At 45.0% G+C, this 21,519-nt stretch overlaps 1 protein-coding gene across 1 annotated transcript; it reads left to right on the forward strand.

Annotated features, from left to right (window-relative positions):
• The first annotated feature begins 1,156 nt into the window (after positions 1-1,156).
• Positions 1,157-19,597, forward strand: ATP1A1 (ATPase Na+/K+ transporting subunit alpha 1). Its single transcript, XM_008922528.3, has 22 exons — positions 1,157-1,286; positions 2,525-2,584; positions 3,592-3,795; positions 4,151-4,264; positions 4,794-4,928; positions 5,134-5,251; positions 5,775-6,043; positions 6,868-7,066; positions 8,482-8,591; positions 9,426-9,560; positions 10,098-10,290; positions 10,784-10,959; positions 11,484-11,620; positions 12,892-13,042; positions 13,562-13,730; positions 14,352-14,506; positions 14,863-14,986; positions 15,766-15,911; positions 16,035-16,165; positions 16,725-16,826; positions 17,888-17,979; positions 18,429-19,597. Exons 1-22 carry the CDS (start codon positions 1,257-1,259, stop codon positions 18,455-18,457), a joined length of 2,979 nt encoding a protein of 992 aa, XP_008920776.1. The 5' UTR covers positions 1,157-1,256; the 3' UTR covers positions 18,458-19,597.
• The last annotated feature ends 1,922 nt before the right edge of the window (positions 19,598-21,519 follow it).

A 21,519-nucleotide genomic window follows, 5' to 3' on the forward strand; every position in this document is an offset into this window, starting at 1 on the left:
ACCATGCCTCCGAGTGCCACACCTACGCATCTTTTAAATACTGCCAGGGGTGGTGACTCAACCACTTCCCTGGGCACAGTGTTCCAGGGTTTGATGGCCCTTTCTGTGAAGAAATTTTTCCCAATGTTCAGTCTAAACCTCCCCTGGCACAACTTGAGGCCATTTCCTCTTGGCCTGCCACTTCTTACTTGGAAGAAGAGACCAACCCTCAGCTGGCTACAGCCTCCTTTCAGGTAGTTGTAGAGAGCAATAAGATCCACCCTGAGTCTCCCTTTCTCCAGACACCCACAGCTCCCTCAGCTGCTCCTCATAGGACTTGTGCTCTGGAACCTTCACCAGCTTCGTTGCCCTTCTCTGGACAGTCTCCAGCACCTCAATGTCTGTCTTGTAGTGAAGGGTCCAAAACTGAACACAGGATTGGAGGCGCGGCCTCACCAGTGCCCAGTACAGAGGGACAATCACTTCCCCAGTGCTACTGGCCATGCTTTTTCTGATACAGGCCAGGATGCCATTGGCCTTCTTGGCCACCTGGGCACACTGCTGGCTCGTGTTCAACCACTGTTGACCAGCACCCCCAGGTCCTTTTCTGCTGGGCAGCTTTCCAGCCACTTTGCCCCAAGCCTGTAGTACTGCATGGGGTTGTTGTGACCCAAGTGCAGGACCCAGCACTTGACCTTATTGAACCTCGTACTGTTGGCCTTGGCCCATTGATCCAGCCTGTCCAGATCCCTCTGCAGAGCTTTCTACCCTCCAGCAGATTCAACACTCCTGCCCAACTTGGTGTGCCTGAATACTGGCTAAGGGTACACTCAATTCCCTTGTCCAGATCATAGATCAAAATATTTAACAGGACCAGCACCAATACTGAGCCTTGGGGAACACCACGTATGACCGGTCAACAGCTGCATGTAACTCTTCACCACTGCTCTCTGGGTCCAACCATCCAGCTGGTTTTGTACCCAGAAAAGAGTGCACCTATCCAAGCTACAAGCAACCTGTTTCCCCAAGAGAATATTGTAGGAAACAGCTCAAAGGCTTTACTAAAGTTTAGGTAGACAACTTTTATAAACTATAATAATTTTGTCTGTCTGGCAGTCTTGTGTGCATACTTCGTGTCTACTGCTGTAGAATTTGACAGTGAGATGTTTCTAATGATGCTGTGTCTTCTCTTGCAGGCTGGAAGAGACAAATATGAGCCCACTGCTACATCAGAGCATGGCGGAAAGAAGAAGAAGAAGGGGAAGAAGGAGAGGGACATGGATGAGCTTAAAAAGGAAGTTACAATGGTAAGACTGTAGGGCACAGAAAGAGCAGCCTAAAAAACATTTGCTTTACCCAAAGCCCTGTGCCTTATGTGACTAAAAGAAGAGTTGGTGTGCTGACAGCATGGTGTAACTAAAGGCACTGATCCCCCTTTTCCTCCCTTTCCCTCTGTCCCCAAGCCCAACATGCTGCAAGTGTTTGAGCATCAGGATGACCACACAGTAGACTCTGGAAACATGACTTCTCAAAAGGCACTTCACACAGAACCTATGTTTCTGCTTGCCTGTATTGCCCGTAGCACAGCATAGTTGTATTTCCTCACCAGGCAAGCGCTCTCTGGATAGCAGCATTACAAGCTTTATTGTGCTGTCATGTGAGTGGCACTGCTGTTTTCATTCCAGATGAGGAGTTGAGGCTGTACAGCTCCATTTACTGCTGGCCTCTGCTCAGAGTGACCTCAGTATTATTCCTTCTAATCATGTTTGAAGCTGTGGGAGGTGTCTCCCATCCTTATCTCTGAATGCTGGATGATGCTATACATCTGTCTGTGAGCATCTGGCTTAGATCTGCTCTCCTTGAAGGCGATGTGGGTTTTGTTTCTGTTCTGTGGATTTGAGACTGTGCTTTCACATTTTTGGCCCCTCAGGGAGAGAGAGGGGTTACTAAAGATTGCTCCAAGATGAGATTTTGCGTTCAGTAGTGATATGAACTTAAAGCATCTGCTCCTCCAGTAAAACCTTCTAAGTGAGGCACTGCTCTGCACCAAGTCGATCCAACTGAAAAATAGCCTTTCTGTGAAAAGAAACCTCTGGGGGACAACACACTTCTCCCGAAGTAGTGCTTAATCTGGCAGCACTACTTAAAAATGTGTGAAATTGCAGGCTTAATCTTCTGTACATTCCTACCTTCCTTCCCAACTCCTTTTCTTTCCCCTCCTCTCTCACCCCCCCCCAAAAGCCCGACCTGTTGAGACTTCACAGAATCTGCTGGGGGTGTAAAGACTGCACCGAGATATACTAAGACATTTTTAAAAAAGCTGTCACGTTGTACGCAAATAGTCACAAGAACACTAAAGGTGAGACTCTGCTGAATTGCGGAATGCGCTTGAGTTTCTCTTCACAGGGAAGATGAGCTGGAGTCTTGCTATCTCACCAAGCTGTTACAGATAGGAAACCTGGGGTGTGGGGTGGAATTGCTGAGCTCTTGCTGATGAGCCTACAGGTACCGATCATTTCTCTCCCGACTATTTCTTGTCTTTCAGGATGACCACAAGCTGAGCCTTGATGAACTTCATCGTAAATATGGAACAGACTTGAGTCGGGTAGGTAGACGTTGTTTTCCTGCCCCCCTTACCCTCCTCTGAAAAGAAACATTCTTGACTCAGAGCATTTCACAAAAGGAGGTCTGGGTGGTCTGGTTTCAGTGTGGTGGTGTGTTTTTTTGGTTTTTTTTCTCTTTAATCTCCCCTCCTCCAGTTAAGTTTCCCAGGCTTCCCAGAACTGTTGAATTCACAAATACTTCTCTTCATACTCCCACTGTACAACCTGACTGCAGTACTGTTGTGACTTTGCTGCTAACAAAGTCACTGTTATCTGCCTCTGAATTGTTCAAGGTCAAATTGATTCTTGGATTTATTTTTTTTTTTCCTGAGGGACATGTAATGAAGATAAATGCTTGTTCTGTTGCAAATATAGCCTAGTGAGCTAGCACATGCCCAGAGACTTAATGATGGCTAGTAGCAGTTATAATTTTACCTTCCTGTAGTTAGAGGTATGCAAATGTCCAAGGCTACCTCCAAGCCCGGTGCAGAAGCACTGCAGTGATTTTACACCTTTGCTGTTGTTTGCTTTGCTTAATGCATTTTTTGCACGAGTGCACATAGCATCAAGTTTGCTCTTTACAACAGCACAGAGATTTGCATTTTTGTGTCAAAGACCTTGGCTTCTGAAAGCTGAACTTCCTGGAAGGTTGTTCCAAAGTGTCATCATGGTTATGGCCCCCAACTTTCACGCTTGTTCCGTAATTTGATAGGATGGATTGCACTGTGCTGTTCCTCAGAGCTCAAAGTCTGCTACTGTAGCTTTCTTGTCCTGCCCTTCTTCAGTTTTGTAGCCCCGTGGCCTGCAGGCTCCTCAAGTAGCATTCAGCATCCTGTAGCTCCTCTTTTGGCATTCAGCTTTCACACCCAGCTCTTGTGTTGTGGAACCCTGGCAGCTGTGGACATCTGTTAGCAGCTCCTTGTTGCTGTGGTACGCCTTGAACAAATTCAGAGCTACCTTCTGTGGTCAGTCTTGCCACAATGCCTAAAAAAAGAAACCTCTCTTGTAGGGTTTGACTTCTGCACGTGCAGCTGAGATTTTGGCTCGTGATGGCCCAAATGCCCTCACCCCTCCACCCACCACTCCTGAATGGGTAAAGTTCTGTCGGCAGCTCTTTGGAGGATTCTCACTCCTGTTGTGGATTGGTGCTATTCTATGTTTTCTGGCTTACGGCATACAAAGTTTGATGGAGGAGGAGGCCAACAAAGATAATGTAAGTAAAAATGTCGTTTTTTACCTCAAAGGCAGGCCGAGCAGCCTGTTTAGCTCAAAGCAGATTAACTTCCTCGAAGCATTCCGTCCAGAAGCTTTTCCCATAAGCACGGGAAATTCAGTGTGAGAGCTTAACATGTCTTGGAGTGCTTCCACATAATGAAATGAACAGCCAACTTCCTTTGTGTTGTGTTAACAACACTAGCTTGTGGATGGCCTTTGTGTACAAAATGTACAGAGACTGCAAGTACCTTCATGCTTGTAATGGGGCACTTAAATGCCAAGCAATTTATCTGGACAAGCTGGAAGCCTTTCAGGCAGATCGTCCTCTGACTCATTTTCTCTGCTCTTTGTAGCTGTACCTGGGTGTCGTGTTGGCAGCTGTGGTTATCATTACTGGCTGTTTCTCTTATTACCAAGAAGCAAAAAGTTCCAAGATCATGGAGTCCTTCAAGAACTTGGTGCCTCAGGTATGGAAGAACTCATTTCCCTGAGGTCTGCCAAGCCGTAGCTTTCTCAAGGTTATTAACAGTTTTAAATATTGGCTTCAGTTGCAGAAGACCTGGCTGTTACTGTGGGTTACTAGCTCTTAATTTCTGTGGGTCTATAATACTCCTTCCCCTTTATGCTCCAAGCAATTATGCTAATAGGCCAAAGTAGTTTCTGAAGCCCTGTGAGTTCCACCAACTTATTAATGATCATAGGACACTTTCTTAATAGTCTGGGGAGCTCAGTAACTGGTGTGATAAGCATTAGAACTTGGATTCCTTCATGGACAGTCTATAACATACCTAACTATCGAACTGTCACCTGGGGAGCAAGGACCTTTAATATCAAGAAAACAAAAAATAGCTATTTTTCTTAAATAACATACGTATCAGATAAAAACATTTTAGTCCAAGTAAAAACCTTGTGGAACCATATCACAACTATTCAGGTCTTCTGAACCTTTTCTTTTGACTTGCTTTTGACCTAGATTGTTTCTTCGCTGTCTTTCAGCAAGCACTTGTAATCAGAAATGGTGAGAAGATGAGCATAAATGCTGAAGGAGTTGTAGTTGGAGATCTAGTGGAGGTGAAAGGAGGAGACAGAATTCCAGCTGACCTTCGGATCATATCTGCACATGGTTGCAAGGTACAGCAATGACAGAGTGTCTGGAAACTTCATTCTGAAGGAGAATGAATTAGTCTGGCTTTGAAATGTCATAGAATGTCTTCTATGCAATGAATGGGTGGGGGAGTGAAAGAGAAGGGTGGGGGATGTACCTTGTGTTTCATCTACTTTCGTTGCTGAAGGCATCTGCCTGCTTGTGTATGACAAAGTACTCTCTTTCATGTAGGTGGATAACTCCTCACTTACTGGTGAATCAGAGCCTCAAACCAGGTCTCCTGACTTCTCCCATGAGAACCCACTGGAGACCAGGAACATTGCCTTTTTTTCCACCAACTGTGTAGAAGGTATGTGACTCTCCTACTTCCCTGATGTATTAGCAGTGGTAGAGGTTGAACTGTATAGGTAAACAATGCGAATACACCATGAGTTCAGTGTATCAGTTGGTAGCCTACTTCTACCATGCAAAAGCAGGCTTGAAGTTCCTAGCAAAGTCTTGGCCTGTTCCAACTGCACTACTGTAGAATCGTCAAAGACTCCACAGCACTACTGGTTTTTTTCTTTTAGTTTCTTGCTTCTCCTAGAGGAGCAGCTATGTGGTGTGTCTTTGAGCCTGCCTGCCTTATTACAGCTGTGTTAAAGTGCAGATAACATAATGTAAACCAAAATGGTGTTAGGTAGAGCTATAAGAAATACTAAGCTGCTGCAGAAAGCAGGAACATCAGTCATATATGGCAGAACTTTTGTTGCAGCTCTGAGAATGGTGGTAAGCAGTCTTTGCGCTGAAGCCCACCCAGAGCATCTCTTCACCACTCTCAGGGTGGTGAGCTGTGACTGGTTTTGTTTTCTAAAACCTGTCTTCTCTTCTAGGCACTGCCCGTGGCATTGTCATTAGCACTGGGGATCGCACTGTGATGGGCCGTATTGCCAGTCTGGCTTCTGGACTGGAAGGGGGGAAAACTCCAATTGCCATGGAGATCGAGCACTTTATCCACCTCATCACTGGTGTGGCTGTGTTCCTGGGTGTTTCCTTCTTCATCCTTTCACTCATCCTTGAGTACACATGGCTGGAGGCTGTCATCTTCCTCATTGGGATCATTGTTGCCAATGTTCCTGAAGGGCTGCTTGCAACGGTTACGGTGAGTGAAGTTGGAAAAAAAGATTGTATTTGTTACATATATGGTTCTTAAAGAAGTGGAGTGCTTCATGCTCAGTGTGCATTCACAGAGGTAAACACTGTGAGTGTGTAGGGCTCAGCTTTGAGTTCAGCATACTCGGAGTAGTTGCTGAAATAAGTGTCAAGTTCTGCAGCAATTTACCCAATAAAGATGCTTCCCTAAGTCAGACCTGCACAGAGGCTTGGCAATGTAGAGCTGAAGTGAGCAAGACCAAAAGTTCCGGACTTGTCTTGCCTTTTTCTGTGGCAAGAAAGAGCCCTCCTGTTACAACTCCATGCAGCTTTAGGAAGCAGAGCAGCAACTGAGCCAGGCAATGGACAGTTGGAAGCTAGAACTAGATAAGAGCTTCTGGCAAGAAAGGGGTAGCTGGAGCTGCTCACTTCCTACACCAGTAAGTTGCAGCCTTATCACAAGAGCTATTTTGGGTCATCTCATATGTGGCCTGCGTTCACCTATTTTGAGAGTTCCTCTGATTAGGAGGTGGCAACTTGAACTGAAATGTTAGTCTGGGACTTGTCATTTCCTTCCCAATGCACTGAGAAGCAGGAGACTGAAACCTTATGAGTCCTTTTCTGAAGGTTTTATGATGAGGAAACTGTGTTATTTAAACCTACCACCTGGGCCTAAGTGTTGCTGTTTATTTTGGAGTGGCAGGGTGAGCAAGAGGTTAGGGAATCACTGCAGGGCATGTAAGCTGGTTGTAATTCCGTGTGCACGCTAAGTTGGATAGCAGTGTTATTACTGCACAACTACATCTAACCTGTCATCTTCTTCCTTGTCTCCAGGTATGTCTGACACTAACAGCCAAGCGTATGGCTCGTAAGAACTGCTTGGTGAAGAACCTCGAAGCTGTGGAAACCCTGGGTTCCACATCCACCATCTGCTCTGACAAAACAGGCACTCTGACACAGAATCGCATGACAGTTGCGCACATGTGGTTTGACAATCAGATTCATGAGGCTGATACTACAGAGAACCAGAGTGGTAAGACCATATCTTTACACTTGAGGCATTTCATTAAAAAATGGCTTTTTCTGGAGCTGCCTGTGTGCTGGTACTTCTAAGAACCTGCATTTATAACTCTCCAGCCCAAGTGAAGTTCACAGTGCAAGGACTTCTAACATATGATCTACAGTGAGCATAAAAACCCTTGAAATGACACATAGAAAGCTTTTCACAGTGCCACATTTCTGTTTAATCCTTTAATTCCATATAGCCTGCTTTTTACTCAAAATTACTCCATTGGAATTTGAGCCTCTTGAATGTTCAGCCCCGTACGTTTGTTCTGTACATAGAAATACTTGCAATGTACTTGACTATCTTTGCCAAAATGTATCTGATTAAATTGCTCCATCTGAAGTCTGCTGAAAGTGTGGACAGCAGAGGTGTTGGCCCTGATAATAATTACTTGAGGCTGGACATAGATGAAAAGTTCCATGTGGAACTAGATGGCTGCCTTTGGACAAGGGTTTTCCTGAAACATCCAGGTGGTGTTTGCAGAGCAGTAGCATGAATGTAAGACCTTAACAGGAAGTGTCTCCTTGATATTGATAAAAATCTGAAATCTCAGTATGCTATGCAACTGGGAGAGTTACTTACCTCTCCAGAACTCTTCAATCCAACCAAATTCAGGAGTTTCCTAGCTGTCATCTACCTTGTGAAATGTTGTGCTTGCAACACATTGTTAGCATAAATGTTTTTCCAGTGGTGCTGCTGCATCCTGTCCCAGACACTCCAAAACACTGTGCTTGTCTGAACCGCTTTAAAAAGCTGCTTTACTTAACACTGGTGCCAAGCAACAAGCTATAAATAGCTCTTCGGAAGCCCTCAGACCAGTAGTGATTCAATAAACCTAGAAGATTTCTCTTCATGGAAAGTATATTAGCTTATCAGTTAACAGTCGGTTCAATTCATCTCCCTTGAAGCCAACTTAAGAGCTGCCATGAGAGAAGTAGTATCTTTATTGTAACTTGTTCCTTTGGGAACTATTTCATCCAGTTCCTGGGTTGGTGGATAAAGTGAGACAAGCTGGAGGTAGAACCCAGCATTCCTTACTCAACCCTCTCTGAATGAATGTTAACCTGTCCAAAATTCTGTAGCTTTATCAGCAAGTCTTCTGCTACTGCTGGATGCAGCCATTACTGGAATCTTGAAAGCAAAGTGTTGTCTTGCACTGTTGCTATTTCACCCTCTGGTCTTAAAATAATCAGCTATTCATCGAGTACCTGGGAAGGGAGAAGGAATGAAAGAGATGTACTGTGCTAACATGCTCTAAGTGTTTCCTGTTTCTGAGCTAAAGGCTTCTTGCTTTTAAGTGTGTGGGATTTTGCACTTATGTGTTTGATTGTTTGGTTTTTTTTCAAGGGGAAGGCTTTTTGACATTTTCCCTCTGCTTTCAGGTGCTTCCTTTGACAAGAGCTCGGCCACTTGGAATGCTTTGTCCAGAATTGCAGGTCTCTGTAACCGTGCTGTGTTTCAGGCCAACCAGGAAAATGTACCAATTCTTAAGGTGAGTTTCTAAAAAAGATTTTTGTCCTGTTCCTCACCACTGCTCTCTCATAGTAAGATTACATCCTGTGGGTCACAGGAACCTGCAAAGTAGAGGTATCTGCCACTTTTCATCTTTTCTACAGTCTAGCACTCTTAGAGAAGGTATGCTCTGAGCAGCAGAGATGAGACTGGGAAGACATTTCTCCTACAGCAGCCTCCCTGCCATCCACGGGCATCTACACTCTCTTTGGGAGGTCAGATACTTCAGACAGGGCTAGGAAAGACCAGAAGGCTTTCCTAGGCATTTCCCAATATCTGGCTGTTCCAAGAATTGCTATCTCTGGCATTTGTGCACTTAAAAGCTACAAGCACCTGGTGCTGAGATAAGTAGACATCAGAGCTGGGAGAGTGTCTCTAGCCAGTCTGTTCTCACTGGCAACTCTTTTTAAGCTTTTGCTGGTTCAGTACTGGTGCAAATACTGGCATAAAACCAGTTCACATTCCTGATTCTGAACTGTGACCCAGCCAGGGCTGAAATTAATCGTACAGTGCTTATAATCTGTCAAATATTAGTCATGTTGCTTAGTAAACTTCTTCCCGAGGGTGTTCTGATGCTGTGGTAATAGAGATGATGGAAGAAGCTATTTTTTCCCAGCACTCCTCTGACTGTATCTTCTGAAATGCAGTGTTTGTCAGTACTAGATAATAGAATTATTTATTCTTTACTGCCATATCATGTCATGCAGAAGCTGGAACTGGGCTGAGATGAATACGCTTTTTTTTCCTCTCAATATCTGATCTTCTGTGGTGAGTCTACTGGGATGCATGTTTTGATAGTTGTCTCTTTCCTTAGAGAGCAGTGGCAGGAGATGCCTCTGAGTCTGCACTTCTGAAATGCATTGAATTGTGCTGTGGTTCTGTCAAGGAGATGAGAGAAAGGAATCCCAAAGTGGTGGAAATACCATTTAATTCTACCAACAAGTACCAGGTGAGCATGTATCCTCTTGAAGGAGAGCTGCTGTGTGAAGCACTTGTGTAAATTTGCACACAGTGTGCCTGAAAACTTGTTTTGGCACCAAAATCTTGTCTAGCTATTACTTGTTTGAACTCTGCTCAAGACTATAAATTTAAGTTAACAGACCATGCTTTGTTATACTATGTAAGAGCTTCTGGAGCTGCACTGACACTGAGGTGTCAGCTGCTAACAAAAGACCAGACGTGCGTCTGACCTGTATACCAGCAGTGCATGGAGAGTGGAATAACTTAAATCTTGGAACAGGAAAGAACTGCTGGGAAATTACCTTAACAGGTGCAACTTGGATACAAAAAAGACCACTGTGGTTATATGTTAGTGTTACAGAACACATGGATTCCTTAGTTTGTGAACCTCTTTAAAGTGTGGGTAAATGAAAACTAGAGCAGAATATCACAAAGCGTCCTGAGCTACTGTAGTCACAAAACACTGAGTGCTTGTGACCTTTACAGCAGATGTCTATAGCAGATGTTCCATTTCTTCCACCCATAGCTGTCTATCCACAAAAATGCAAATCCATCAGAATCCCGTTACTTGCTGGTGATGAAGGGAGCTCCAGAGAGGATCTTGGATCGCTGCAGCACCATTCTCATTCATGGCAAAGAGCAGCAACTGGATGAGGAAATGAAAGATGCTTTTCAGAATGCCTACCTTGAATTGGGAGGCCTCGGGGAGAGAGTGTTAGGTAAGGAAAAGCAGCCTTAATACATTGAAAAAGGTTTGTCCCTCATGTTCCTAAGCAGTCCCCACAGATTAAGTGGAGGGTTACTCTGTTCCTGCACTGTAACCATAATACTGAGTCAAGGTCACTTCAGCAATTCATATAGGAACAGTCCTGCCTTTAATCTTTAATCCAAAAGGGAGCCTGCAGGGTCTTGTCATGCCCAGCATCTGGGTCACCAAGATGAAAATGCAGCAAAGCATTTGAGACCTTTGGTCTCCATGGACCACATGGTATTAGATTTGCTCCACTGCATGTGAACCAAGCTGTGTCTGGGCACCTAGCAACAGCTATTAGTTATCAGAATACAAGCGTAACTCCTGCCTCAATAGCGCTGGCTAAACCTCTGATGCTGCCCTGTTATTCTTGTGTAGTTGTTTGCAGAAGCAGTAAGTGTTCACTTTCTCTGCCTCCTGATATGTAGGAACAGACTAAATGTGAGTTTTGTGTGTTACAGGATTCTGTCACTTGGCTCTGCCTGATGATCAGTTCCCCGAAGGCTTCCAGTTCGATACTGATGACCTGAACTTTCCTGTAGACAAACTCTGCTTTGTAGGACTCATGTCTATGATTGACCCTCCTCGTGCTGCTGTGCCAGATGCTGTTGGCAAATGCAGAAGTGCTGGGATCAAGGTAGTTTACTCCTGGATTGCAAATTGCCTCACTCTATTCCCAGGCATATAAAGGATTTCCCTTTACTCTCTGTATTGCTGTAATGTGGGTGGATGAAGCATCAATCAGGATTTAAGTAGTACTACTCCAGGCTTAATTTCTAACCTAAATACAAATGATTATATGTTAATGGACTGAAAAACGAGTTAAACTCCAAACCGCTAGGGCACTGACAGGTGCAGACAGCATGGTGTCCCAAAGCAAGTGATTTGGCTCAGGGTGTGTTCTGCATGTCCCACAATACTAAGATAAGAATGAAGCACAGGCTGGAAAGGGAGCTGGCTCCATTAACTTAGGATTAACAATTTTCCTTGTCTTCTGTCCCCCTCAATCCATTGCATGCTGGTGGTAGGTTACTGCCTGTACCTCAGACTTGTTCTGTGCCAGTGCTCACGTGGCCTTTTCAGTCTAAGAGACCGTGCCTTTTGGGCAGTGTTGCTCTGCAGTACAGGCGAGGCTTTCATAGTAGTCTGTTTGCATTTCAGGTTATCATGGTTACTGGAGACCATCCGATCACAGCCAAAGCTATTGCCAAGGGTGTCGGCATCATCTCCGAGGGCAATGAAACGGTAGAAGATATTGCTGCTCGACTCAACATTCCCGTCAGCCAGGTCAACCCTAGGTAACGACTGGTGGGAAAAGCCAGAGTTGATCAAAGAATTAAGCATTTGCCTCTCTCCTCGCCTTGGATAATCCCTCATCATCTTTCCCTGGACATGAAAAGTTTGGCATTTACTTAGCTCAGCATATTGTGGCTCTTTAATGATCATGAATTATGTGAAGAATGCACTAGGCTGTCTTAAATGTGCATCTCCTGTGTGTGGGAAGTAGTTAAGAGTAAGACTGTAGGTGGGCAAAGGGAGCAGCACTTAGGCTACATAGAGGAGTTGACACTAGTCCATAGCTACAAGCAGAATAAATGTAAAAATAGAACTCCTTCCTCTTAAGGGTTAATGTTTGCCTTCATAGCCTAGTGCAGAATTGAGGCATCCTCAGAAAATGTGCTTTGGCATAAGCAGGCTGTTTGCAGAATGGCTGGGCTGTCTACATTGCTTAGCTTGACCCAGCCTGTGTTTGGGCTGGAGGGTAGCCATGTAGCTTATGAACTGTGAATAGAGACACCCTGTGAAATGAAATTGCTTGGGGAAGACAAGTACTGTGACTGAATTCCTTTTTTTTTTTTTTTTTGTAATTTTTTTATTTGAGGGTAACTTCACAACCCAGCAGTGTAGACTGGGAATTGCTGGGCTGTGTGACTGAGCAGCTCAGCAGCTGGCTCTAAGGGTGGGGAAGGAATTTCCCTGTCTAAACTGGATGATGTCAAGGGCTGTGTGGATAGTCTCCTAGACCTATAAGGGATGGTATGCTGGGTTAGAGAGATGGTATTTTGTTGTAGCATGCAGGGTACCAAACCAGTCTAAATATAACATTGTGTGCTTTTGTTGCCAAAGAATGTAAATTAGTCTGAACTGGCATAGTGTGAGCACTCTCTGTGAAGGGCCACGTGTAGATCATCAGTCTGTTACAGAAAGGATTGCCTGCAGAAGACTACAGCACCTCTTGCACTGTTGGAAGCTAACCACAGAGAGGCCAAGAGCTGTAGAAACAACTAGTCTTTGCCTTGATGCACTTTAGAAAGCTATAGAAAGAATTGGTTTGCTCATGAGGCATTTTGTCAGTTACTTGGCTCTGTTTGTCTTTTCTTTGCGTTCCCCATTTACCTTTTAAATTTTGAGCATCAAACTTTTGTGGAGAGGCTGGCTGGATTAGTATTTGGTCACATCAGGAGTTGGTCTTTCCCAAGAGCACTGAAGAACCATAGTTTTATAAGGCAAATACAGCTAATGAGAAACTTGTTGTGAAGTAAAACATATTATTGTCTCTTGTTTGCAGGGATGCCAAAGCTTGTGTTGTTCATGGCTCAGATTTGAAGGACATGACTAGTGAGCAACTGGATGACATCCTGCTTCATCATACAGAAATTGTCTTTGCCAGGACATCTCCTCAGCAGAAGCTTATAATTGTGGAAGGCTGTCAGCGACAGGTAAAGAGAGGGATGTAATATTGGAAAAATCCCCAGACATATATATAAACTACTAGCCAGTTCTGCTTCTGAAGAGGCAAGGCTTAAAACTAAGTGCCCTCATGTAAAGGACCAGACTAGATCTCAATCTGTGAACAACCTTCAGGTGCTGATGTCAGGCTGGTTTACAGTACATAAATATAAGGGTTTGGCAGGAAAACATCTTCAGCTTGTACTGAGGCTTTCTTATCCTAGGAAGTGTGTTAGCAGACTTAATTTTAATTCTTAAATGCTCTGGATGTGCTTGGGAGAGGAGAATTCAACATGTTTACATGTTGTCCAGCATCTCCTTTGGAGAGAGCAGCATTCCTGATCAGAACAGGAAAAGGGTGAGGGGAGAACAAGGAAGAACTGAGGTCTCTTTATAGCAAAGTGAAATAGTTTTTTGTGCTTCATCTCCTGAAAGATAGGAGGAAGCTTTTCTGCTCAAAACCTCTTACATGATGATTTCAGTCTTGCTGTTCCTCTCTTTGTGACTAGGGTGCCATTGTAGCAGTCACAGGTGATGGTGTGAATGATTCCCCAGCCCTGAAGAAGGCTGACATTGGTGTCGCTATGGGTATTGCTGGCTCAGACGTCTCCAAGCAGGCAGCTGACATGATTCTGCTGGATGACAACTTTGCCTCCATTGTCACTGGGGTTGAAGAAGGTGAGTTTGTAACTTGGGTGCAATGGTGATGAAATAACATGCTTCAGCAATGTTACTTACTGATTCCCTCTGAAATAGTGGCATCTAGAGGACTCTCTTCTATTTGAGCTTGTCTCCGTGTCAAGTGTTTTCAAGGAGAGCAGCACTTTCCTTCTCCCTTCAGAGTCTTGTTCCTTTCCATGGGTTCAGCATGACCCTTTGGGATGGATAACAGTAGGAAGCCGCTGAGTAACAAAAGCTACTTTGTCCTTTTGCCTAACACGTGACCCTATAGTCATCTTTGCCAGCTGAGTCTGACACATTTTCTTCCCTGATGGAGCAATAGCTCTCAAAGAGGAGCAGAACAGAGGGTATCTCCAGGGGCTCTTGATCTCCAGGAACCAGGGCTTAGTATCCTGCTGCTGTATGCAGTGAGCTCTGATTGCTGTGACCAAAAATGTTGCTCTCTTTAGTTGATGCTGGGCACGGAGCGCACAGTCTCACCCTTACATGCAAGAGAACTCCTTCATTTGCTGCACTAGCATTTTGCTTTCCAGTGTTACCTCTGAAGCTGTCTATGAGCTACTTGGCTGCCTTGTGCTGATAAGTGAGAGTTACCTCGTTCTCTCTTCCTTGCCCCAGGGCGTCTGATCTTTGATAACCTGAAGAAGTCTATTGCTTACACCTTGACCAGTAACATTCCTGAAATCACACCGTTCCTGATCTTCATCATTGCAAACATACCCCTTCCACTGGGAACAGTAACCATCCTCTGCATTGACTTGGGCACTGATATGGTGAATGTCTTTTTTTTTTTTTGTCTCAAGAAGAAATGAGAGTGTTCTTAGGTACCCTAAAGAAAGGACAGATGGAAGGAAAATGCTTAAATACAGTTTTTTCTAGTGTTTGCATTTAAAATAAGCAACCATTTGATATTCCCTTAATCTACACTCTCCATCTCATGACTCTTGAGTCTGAGGATCCTTCGGTTTCATATAAGGACAAACTGGGGATGGGGAGGGGGAGGTCCTTTCTGAATACTACAGCTAGGGCTTTTGGGCAGTGCTGTTTCTCAAATTGAAAACGGGACAGGGAAGACTCTATACAGTGGAAAATTGAAACGGTTCTAACAGCAGTCTTGCCACCTCCAAAGGTCCCTGCAATCTCCCTGGCCTATGAGCAAGCAGAGAGTGACATCATGAAGAGACAGCCCAGAAATCCCAAAACAGACAAGCTGGTGAATGAGCGGCTGATCAGCATGGCCTATGGGCAGATTGGTAAGCTGCTGTTTTCTCTGGCACCAGTTTGAACTCAGTGGTAGCAGGGTTGTACACCATCCGGAGTCAGTGACTGCTCTGCTTATTTTGGTAGGGTTGAGGTTTGGGGTGTGTAAACCAGAACCTCAGGCTGTTAAGAACTTGCCATGATTCTTTCCCTATGGCTTGTAGTGGTGGCTTATGCAGCTTGGTCTATTGAATCGCTTTCACAGTAATTTTGTTTAATTGCACAGTGCTGTAAAGGAACTGGCTGACAACCAGCTCTCCTCTGGTTCAGACTTGTTCAGCAAGAACATAGATCCCATTGTTAGTTTAATTAGAAGTAAAGGATTCTCTCTAGCGTATCCCTAAACACACAATATTAGGAGCCGTGATTAAAGGCAGCTACAGAGATGTGCCCAGTTCACAGGATGGGAGCTCATGCTTAATTGCAGCAGATCTTGGGAACCTTCTTGACTGTATTTTGCAAAGGTTGGGGGTGGGCAAGGCTAATGATAATACAAAGGGAGTTTTATCTTGTGTCCTTGAGTACGGTGCCATCCCAGCACAGGGCAGAACAGAAGTAACTCTGTACAAAGTTGGGAGCAGACGCTGCTCAACAAAAAGGCTGAAGCTGAGTTTGATGTTAGTGTGAACTCTTTCTATAGCTGCTGCTTGGGACACTGAGCCCCATGAGGACTAATTTTTAAGGTGGTTGGGGTTTCCTGCAAACTGCTCTCTGTTATAATTGCTCTCCGCAGTAGCTTCATTAGTTTTATCATTCTTTGTTACCTGTTCAGGTATGATCCAGGCCCTTGGAGGTTTCTTCACCTACTTTGTAATCATGGCAGAGAATGGATGGTGGCCTTCTGGCTTGTTAGGGCTCAGAATTCAGTGGGATGACCGATGGGTTAATGATGTGGAAGACAGCTATGGACAGCAGTGGGTAAGTTTTGAGGCACAGCGTAGAGGCTGGCAGTCAGAATACTAATGCCTGCTGAACTGAGTGTGAGCACCAGAGAGCCAAAGGCAGTGTGTCTGAATGAATGCCCTCTGCTTTCCTTCCTAGACCTACGAACAGAGGAAAATAGTGGAGTTCACTTGCCATACAGCCTTCTTTGTCAGCATTGTGGTTGTGCAGTGGGCAGACTTGATTATTTGTAAGACCCGAAGAAACTCTGTCTTCCAGCAGGGGATGAAGTAAGTCAAGCTGTCCATGGAAGATGTAGACTTGGACTCTGTGTGTTCTCCAGTACATAGCATTCTAGTTCTTCATCCCAGCAGTGTCTGAGCATCATAAGTCCTGAACAGTCTGGTGCCTTAGTAATGGATAAAAAAGGTGTGGGTGCTCTTTTTCTTGTAGTACTTGCTACAGTCATAGGCTGAGACAAAGAGAAATGCTGGCTTCTGTTGGCAATGTCTGTGGGAGCTAGCCCACCTCAAAGGACACTGACATACTCCAGCACACAGCCTTGGTTTCCAGATCTCATACATCAAGAGATCTGGAGGCATGAACCCCAGCCTCCTTCTGAATTTGTGATGAAAGCAATTGCTGATTGACTTAGTCATGAACTGGTGTATCTCCGTCTAGAGACATAAAAGACCCTCATGGCAACTGTGCCTGATAGTCCCCACCTGACAAACTTCTGGGCTAGACTGGAATGCCTGTTTCCATTCACTCCCATGTGGCAACTAGGTGTTTTTTAGGATCTCATCTCTGAAGGTACTTTGTCCCTGACTGTGTTCCTGTTTCTTCTAGGAACAAGATCTTGATATTTGGTCTCTTTGAGGAGACTGCTCTGGCTGCCTTCCTGTCCTACTGCCCTGGGATGGATGTTGCTCTAAGGATGTATCCTCTGAAGTAGGTTGCATTATGCTTTTTGTGCACAGACTGTACCATAGAACAATAGTGCTTAGATTGGGAGATGGTTAAAAGTAGTTGGTGAGCTTGTGGAGCATGAGACCTAGTCTTAACCCAGAAGAGTTCAGACTGGAGGGTGTGAATGATCCTTGGCTGAAGTGTGGCATACCAGGGTTTTCTTCACTGTATAGGGAATGTTTATGGGGAGCCTGCAGTTCAGTACCCCACAAAAAATTGTCAATACAACTTCAGTACCAGTGTGCTCTAGTACAGCTGCCTCTTGTACTTACTTTCATGGAGTATTTTTATGGGTGGGGGACTGCATCTGCAAAGAAAGCCAGTTGAAATGCTCTAAATCATAGGCCAGATAATTCTTCTGTACTAAAGAACTGCTGATGACATCTTGTGCCTTTTCCTGCCTTTCTCAGAAACAGCCCAAGTAGTAGTCTTTTCCTAACAGTTGGGAGGGTGCCAACATCTCAAGCTTGCTCAACAGCATTGCAACATTTCATGGCAGGGTTTAAACTTTGAACAGTTTGGAGCGTCATGAAATTTTCATGGCAAAAAAGTCCTGGTACATCTTGTGTTCCATTCAGAAATGTTGTCTGGAGTTTGGTGCTGAAGTGTGAGCATTTCCTAACAAGAAGGCTGGCCTCTGCCCAGTGCCTGGAGCAGCTGGATGTTAGCACGTGTAAATTATAAGGGAAACAATGCAGTTCCAGTGGGCAAGGCTGTGGGCACAAAGGTTATGTGTACTTAGAGCAAATACTGCCAGATTAATAGGTGGGGAGGGGTTGGCACAGAGATGAGCAAAGGTGGTATGACACACCTTTGTGTTGGAATTATTATACAAAAGTGGATTGACCTATTGCAGAAGAAAACCTGGTGGTAACTCTTGGCTTGGAGGGTTTTTGACTGAACTGCAGCCATGTGGGAGGTGTCACACTGGCAAGCTGGGACATGCCAGCCTTCCTGCACTTGTATGTGCCATCAAGTCAAAGTTCTGCTAAGCAAAGAGCATCTCTTCAGCTTGTGTCCTCACTGTCTTCTCTCCCAAACAGGCCGAGTTGGTGGTTCTGTGCTTTCCCATACTCCCTCCTCATATTCGTGTATGATGAAGTCAGGAAGCTCATTATCAGACACAACCCTGGTGGTAAGAATATGCTGCTTATCTGTGTTTCCTTCCCCACCTCTTCATGCTACTGAGTTCTCTAGAAGCCTTGACAAAGCTTGAGGACCTCCAAGTACTGTGCAGGGGTGTATTTTGCTGTGTTTTCCCTTCCTCAACATTAATAGTGCAGTTAGTTCAAATTAAGGACTTCTTGCTGTTCCTGCATTCTCTCCCAGTATATGAAAGTACCAATGCACTGAAGTAGGTGGAAAAGACTGAGTAATGCCTGGGCAGTTCTAGAAAGCTGGAAGAGATTCTATACTGAAAGCCATAGAACATCAACAGTTTGTCAGGATTTTTTCATTGTAAAAGGTTACTTATTTGCTCAGGTGCTACAGTGCAAGTTTTCAGAGCCTAAAAGCAACTGTCGTGAACATCATACTTGGTCTGCCTTAAGACTAACTCTGCTTTCTCCCTCCTCTTCCTTTTAGGCTGGGTGGAAAGAGAGACCTACTACTAAAAGGCGCCTGTAAAACATTCCACGCACAGCCCATGCCACCTCTCCACCATCTCCCCTGTGTGCATACTTCCATCTTTGCAAGAGCAGAACTGTGCCTGGGCAGGAGTGAGCTGAAACTAAAGGAAACATGAAGAAACATGGACTGGAGGAGAAAGCAAGGGGGAGGTTGGGGTGGGGGGGAGTGTCCGACCATCAGTCCAGGGGGGTGAGAGTTTGAGTAGTTTTATGTGCCTTTATGTTTTTGTAAAAGGAAACCGAAGATTTTATATGTGGATTTTTACAAATAAAGATGGATTATAAGAGGATGCCCCCACATGGTCTTAGGTGGATGTTTTTCTCCAGGCAAAAACTGGTTCAGGGCAGCCTCCCCCCTGGCTTAGGGTGAGTGCAAGGATTAGTCCCTGGCTTCCCATTTTTGTAGTAGGGAAGCAGAGTTGCTTGACCTGCAGACAACAGCGTGTGTGAAAGTGCATCTTACTTTATAGCTCAGTGCTTAATGTGACAAACTACTTGCAAAGACTTGCATTTCAAAGCCTAAAGCTCAGGAATGCTTCCTGGCTTCCACTGACTGGCACTGGGATCCAAGCAGACATTTCTCAAAATTCTGAGACTGATTTTCCTGCTTGCTTTCCCAAGTGAGGGATAGTGTTTCCTAGTGTCCTCTGTGCATGCACATACTTGTTACAGCATGGCACTTGCATCCTGATACTGGCTTGTGCCTCCTGTGGAGTGAGGTCATAGGCTCATCATGGATTTTACATCCTCCACTTTTGAGGAAGGCATTGCTGTTGTCTGGAGTCCAAGCTGTCTCTGGGCTAAAGTGAGTCATGCTGCTTCCCTCTGAATATCTAACCATTTTCTGTATGTTTTAATTTACTGTTAATGCCTGTATGGCTTGCTTCTGTGAGGACTTGCTGAGAGAGCTGGCCCTTTGCATGTGGACAGTCACCATGAAGTCCTAACTGTTCATTGCTCCTAGTGCTGTTGTGCTAAAGATATCTGGAGATGCTTGTCCAAGCCCTTGGTCCTATTCCTGAACTACTGGTCTGTGTCGCTCTTAGATATGTGTCTACCTCTGCAAAGGAACACTCTAAACCACGGCACTGAAAGGCTCTGCAATTAAAACTCCATCTTGTCATCCCTCCTTCCTCATTACCTTTTGTTTTTTTAAGGTGTTTGAAAGCCGGGTCACTTCATTCATGTACCTCATGTACTGAACAATATAAGCTCAAATAGCAAAGAGAGCGCAAGGAAGGGAAACAATGAGAGGCTGAAGCTGGCGTCTGTTTTAATTTGTCTTGGGTACTCTAATGTGGAACCCCCAGTTGGAGATAATTAAAAAATAAAGTCTTCCAAGTGTTGGAGTCTGCCCATGCTAACAGTTACGTGATACAACTGGACTTGAGGTGATCCTAGTTGGGAAAGGGAGATGAGGAATTACACTAAGGGAGGAAGGAAAAAAGGTGGTATGCATTTTACTGCATCTGATGATGACTGAGGAGGAGTGATGCAGAAATGGCAGTCAGTCCACCCAGGCATGACCCTTAGTTGAACTTTTTGAGTAGTGCCTGAGTCCCGCTGCAATGAAGTTGCAAAATCAGTATTGCTTTCTGATGCAGGAAGTAAAAAAAAAAAAGGTCCTGTTACTCTCCCTGTCATTTCAGCTTTAAACAGCCTTAGCAGTGGGCTTCTTGCTAGGATAAAAGATGTAGGTGAGGAGACAAGATCCTGAAGATCCAGCTGCCTGCTCAGAACGCAGCCATTTTCAAAGTGTGGTCAGGTTGCTGATGGCCTGGTTGAGCTTAGATCTAAATATTGGCAGGGAGGACTGGGGTTCCGTACCTCTGAGCATCTATGCCAGAGCTGAACCATGCCCTGTGAGTTCACAGTGCTCCTCTTTGGGCTGTCCCTCTGCTGCAGTGTAGCTGAGGCTCCTTTGCAGCCAGGTCCAACCACGTCTTGCAGGAATGCTTTTTGGCTACAGTTGCTGCTCAGGAGTAACACCTCACCTGGACCAGGAGCATTTCTTGCATTTCATGCTGTGACTCATTAGTCCATCTTCCAAAAGAAAATACTCTGAAGCCATGACTGGAGCAAGCACTGACTAACGTTAAAGGAAAGTTTCACCCCACTGTGGCAGCTTTAACATCCTTGTCTGGATAAGGGACTGAGGGAGCTGTGACTGGGATGAATGAGGCTCTGATACTCGGGGAAGGGAGCAGGTAACCAGGGTGGTGAAAGCAACATAAGATGTTTTTTATTGGCGCTAGATGTTTGATATTCACAGGCTAGGTAATATGCAGTAATTAGAGACAGCATTTACAGCAGCTTCTCCTTAGCGCAATGAGCTCTTGTCACATGGTTGAGCTCATCCTGACTTTTTTTCCACCCTCAAAGGGCAGGATGTGCTGGTGGCAACAGCATCTCCTTTAACCTAAAATTACAAGGAAGATTTTGCAAGAGGGGCCCATGACTCACCTCCACGTGGCCAGCAAAGGGACCTGAAATAGCATCAGTCCCTGAGCAGATGGGCACAGAAGGGCTCCCAGAAGAGAAAGTTCAGAGACATGTGTGCCCAACTCATGCATATCCTTTGCTGGAGGTGGGGGCCTGAGTTAGAAGGATAAGGTCAGGACATAGGACCAGCTAGGGATGGTACCCACCAGGATTTGGGAGCCTCAACAGACCTCTACAGAGCAGTTACCTCACTTAGCGCTAGGCTCTTGCAGAGGTGTTTTTTTTCCCCGGTAATCCTTCATTTTCATGAGACCCGCCAATTAGCAAGAAGAAAGGCACTAGTCTCTCCTGGAGACCTGCTCTCCAGCACCATTCCTCAAGGGATAAAGCACTTTTCTGCCAGATTTGACAGCAGGCAACTCTGAGCCCCTCCACAGTGCTCACTCGCCCCTGACTTCGTGGCCTGAAAACAGGAGGAGGGCAAAACATCCCCCTCCAACCTATTAGGCCTCTGAACCAGCTGATTAGCCAAAGCAGAAAGCAGATTAACCCCAATTAGGTGGAAATGTATAAACAAATATATTCAGTAAAACCTTTTGGATAGG

The sequence above is a fragment of the Manacus vitellinus genome, unplaced genomic scaffold, assembly GCF_001715985.3.
Source record: "Manacus vitellinus isolate BGI_N305 unplaced genomic scaffold, ASM171598v3 scaffold_28_pilon, whole genome shotgun sequence".
Lineage (NCBI taxonomy): Eukaryota > Metazoa > Chordata > Aves > Passeriformes > Pipridae > Manacus > Manacus vitellinus.